This window comes from Gavialis gangeticus, unplaced genomic scaffold (genome assembly GCF_001723915.1).
Source record: "Gavialis gangeticus isolate Ggan-Ray unplaced genomic scaffold, GavGan_comp1, whole genome shotgun sequence".
NCBI lineage: Eukaryota > Metazoa > Chordata > Crocodylia > Gavialidae > Gavialis > Gavialis gangeticus.
Window position 1 is genome coordinate 28818078 of NW_017729031.1, and position 3394 is coordinate 28821471.

A 3394-nucleotide genomic window follows, 5' to 3' on the forward strand; every position below is an offset into this window, starting at 1 on the left:
GGCACCCTGGGCGGGCCTTGCTGGCTACCCCGGTGCCTTGCCCCACTCCAGCCCTTCCCGCTCGCCAAGGGGCTGCTGCTTTTGAACACCCCCAGCGGCTTTTCCAGAGGCAGGCTCATTCCCCGCGGGGAGGCCTTCATCACACGCTGTAATGCCATGCGTGACTTCGCATCAGGAAGGCAAAAGCACGTTAAAAAAACCCAACCCAACCCTGGAGCACTGCCTCAGTCAGAGGCAACACTGCCTACTCGTGCAAGGACTGCCCCGTCTCTAGCTGCCTCCAGGGCTCGGGCGCCTGCCAAGGCTCCGGGCCGCCGCCTCTCCTCCCCGGGTAGGCCAGGCCCGGCGGGGAAATGAAACCGAAAGCAGGGGCTGCGCGCGGCCATGGCGGCGGAGGGGCCTGGATGCCGGTTCGCGGTGGTGCTGGAGGGCGCGGCGGGGCCGGCGGGGCTGACCCGGGCGCTGCGCAACAAGCTACTCCGCTACTTCCAGAGCGCGCGGCGGTCTGGCGGCGGCGAGTGCGAGCTGCTGGAGCGGCGCGGGCAGGTGCTGGTCTGCTTCGCCGACGAGCGAGGTAGGGGCCGGGGCCGGGGCCGGGGCGGGCCGGGGGTCCTCGCACCTCTCTCCAGCCCGCCCGGCTCTTCGCCCTCAGCTGGGGGCTCTTGTCAGGTGTGTGGCCTGTCTCCATTTATGGCGCGGTTCATCCACGTGCGCCCTGGCTTCTCGGTGACGGGGCAGTTATAAACCACCCGTCGCCTCTGGGGCTTTTCCTCTGGAGAGGGCGGGGGGGCTGGGTGCCCCCAGAGATGCAGGGGCGTCATGCAGGGCCGGGCTGGGCGTGCAGGTTTCGGAAGAAATGGCTAAAGATCTGCTCCATTGACGCGTGTGGGAGAATCGCAGAAATGGGGCCAGAAGGGGCCTCTCACCCCGGCCAGGGGAAGGGTCATCCCTCTCCAAACCTCCCGGTACCGCGCTGCAAAGGGTTGGCTGCCGGGCCGTGGCATGAGCCCCCGCTCAGACCCCTGGGCCCACGGCGTGAAGGTGGGCAGCCCCCGGAGGGAGGCAGCCGGCTCCCATGCCAATCTGCTGTATAACACAGGTTGGGAACCACTGTCTACATGATGTCTAGAGAAACCTGCCTCCAGCCCTGCCGCAGCGCAAGCCTGTCCCCCAACCCTGTCCCAGGTAAAGCAGAAGAACCACAGCAGCCAACGTCCCGCGTCTGAAATGTCCATGTAGGCTCGAGGGATCCCGTGCCACTTGCAGTGACTATGTTACTCGTAGGTTAATGCCTCTTCAGCAAAACACTTGCATACTTTTGAGAGGCTCCATGAGGTTGCGGGCCTGGCATAATTATATCCTCATTCCCTTTGCCTCCCCCTCCCTCTCATGCTCTGAGTATTAACTGCTCTTTTTTATTTATTTTTGGGGGGGCGGGTGGGAGGAGAAATAATCAGTTGAAATGTGCTGGTGGGGTTGGTAAGTCTGCTCCTGCTTCCTTGAAGAGAAAATGAGACCAACTAGCGCGAAGCAAGAGAGCAGCTGAGTTGGCAAATGCAGCTTGTGTCGCTGGAAGAGCCCAAGCCCGAGCCCAGGCCCAGTCTGTGCTCTTACCTGCTGCTTTGAGACCAGCAAGCTCCTGCCAGCTGTGGACGTTTGGAGACCATACTTTACTTTTCCCTGCCCTTTGGTCAGGAGTCTCCAGCTGTGCTGCAAAAGAAAAAAAAAATGTGTGTGGTTTGTATCATGGTTTTCCTTCTGGTCCTGTTTGAAATATTCACAGAAAAAAGAGACATTGACTGGGGGAAAATAACTCTTCCTTATGCTGTCACATGACCAAATTGAGCAAGCTGAAAAAGCATCAGAGATGTTTCTTTCCCCTTTATCTCCAAATGTTTTCTTGCGTCTAAAGTTGGCAGCTGTTGCTGTGCACTGTTAAAATGGTTCCTCCGTCGGGCACCCAGGAGTGGCTGCATGACATTGCTGGGTGCAGTGTTTCTTGTATGAGTGTGCTGGCTTATAAATAGGGGAAGGATCTGTTTTCTCCCGGGCTGGGGGAGGGTGGGGAGAGAGTGGCAGTGCTTTAGGGGAGGAAGTCAGTTTTTTGTTTTTTAAACCAAAAATCCTGTTTGCTCAGTGCTGCTTGTTGTTGAGGGACAGGAACTGGGGTTTCATTTGGTTTCCTGCCTTTCTCCAGCCTCCCCCTTCCCCCTTACTTATGCCTTCCTCGCGCACACAGCTCACAAACTTGGCAGATTGCTCTGAGATGTGAGCAACCCCTCTCTGCCCTTTGCTCCCTTGTATGTCCAGGTAGGTGCAGTCGCAGTTTCTACCTAGCTTGAGAGAAAAAATGACATAACTGTGATATTCAGTTATTTACTACAAGTTTTTTCTCGGTTGCATTTACAGCTCTTGCCCACTCTTCCACATGTATTTTGTCTATGAGCCTTGTTCTCATGTTCCGTGTGCGCCACATTGAGTGACTGTCCAAATTTTTGGTACTTTTGCAGTGTTTGAATCTCGCTGCAGAAGGCTGTTTATATCGCACTTTTCTGACTAGGGGCCTTTCATCCATCTCTACCACAGTCCTATGAAATCTGTAAATGTAACATTACTTTGAGTGAGACTTAATAACAAGTAAATATTAGATAGAGCCTGTGATCTAAAAATGCTGTACAAAGAAGTTCTAATTTCATGGCATAATCAGTATTTGATAGGGGAGGTGGATTTAACCCCCTAATATGGCTAGGACGATTGCATGATATGGAGGTGTCAGTGCTTCATAGAAGTTCTCTGTGATGGAGTGCCCTCCGAAGGAGTGATTGTATCCGCCTTATGTCCCAGTCCTAATTTTGGTAGTGCCCAGATAAATGAGGTGTACAGGGGCCCCATGGTGCTAGGTTCTGCTGAAACGCATTGCAATAGGTTACATTCCCAGGCTCGGGCGTTTCATGCTTTTACCTTCTCCAGTGTTGGGACAGTAGCCGAAGTGAAGATACTCTGATGTCGCTGGTATGAACAAGAGCTTTTTATATTTTTCCTTCGTGCTTCCCAATTTCTACAGCTGCATAAGATGAAACATCCACCTAGAAGTTACTGTTGAGTAACTCCTCGTATGCATCTTCATCGACCCTTCAGAGCCCTGGAGCAGCCTTTAGCAGGGACTGCATTGGGAGACGGAGTGGGGACCTAGTGAGCTGTATAAAGCAGGGGTGGACAAAATGTGGCCCGTGGGGCTGGATGTGGCCCGCCAGGCCATTCTATCTGGCCTGCAGAGCCCCTAAAAAAAATTAATATAATATATATCTGCCCCTGGCTGCCTGGCATGTGGCCCTTGATGGCTTGCCAAAACCCAGTAAGCAGCCCTCCGCCCAAAATAATTGCCCACCCTGCC

General features: G+C 54.4%; 1 protein-coding gene across 2 annotated transcripts in view; it reads left to right on the top strand.

The window, feature by feature from the left end:
* LOC109301393 (poly [ADP-ribose] polymerase 14-like) overlaps positions 1-3394 on the top strand; it is a 52534-nt gene that overhangs the window by 5974 nt on the left and 43166 nt on the right. The window contains exon 1 of one of the 2 annotated variants that reach the window (XM_019522547.1): positions 385-574. The exons of the other annotated variant lie outside the window; for it this stretch is intronic. Within the exon in view, the coding sequence (XP_019378092.1) occupies positions 385-574 (190 nt within the window). Of the gene's footprint in view, positions 1-384; positions 575-3394 lie in introns of those variants that run through there. 2 annotated transcript variants of the gene reach the window in all.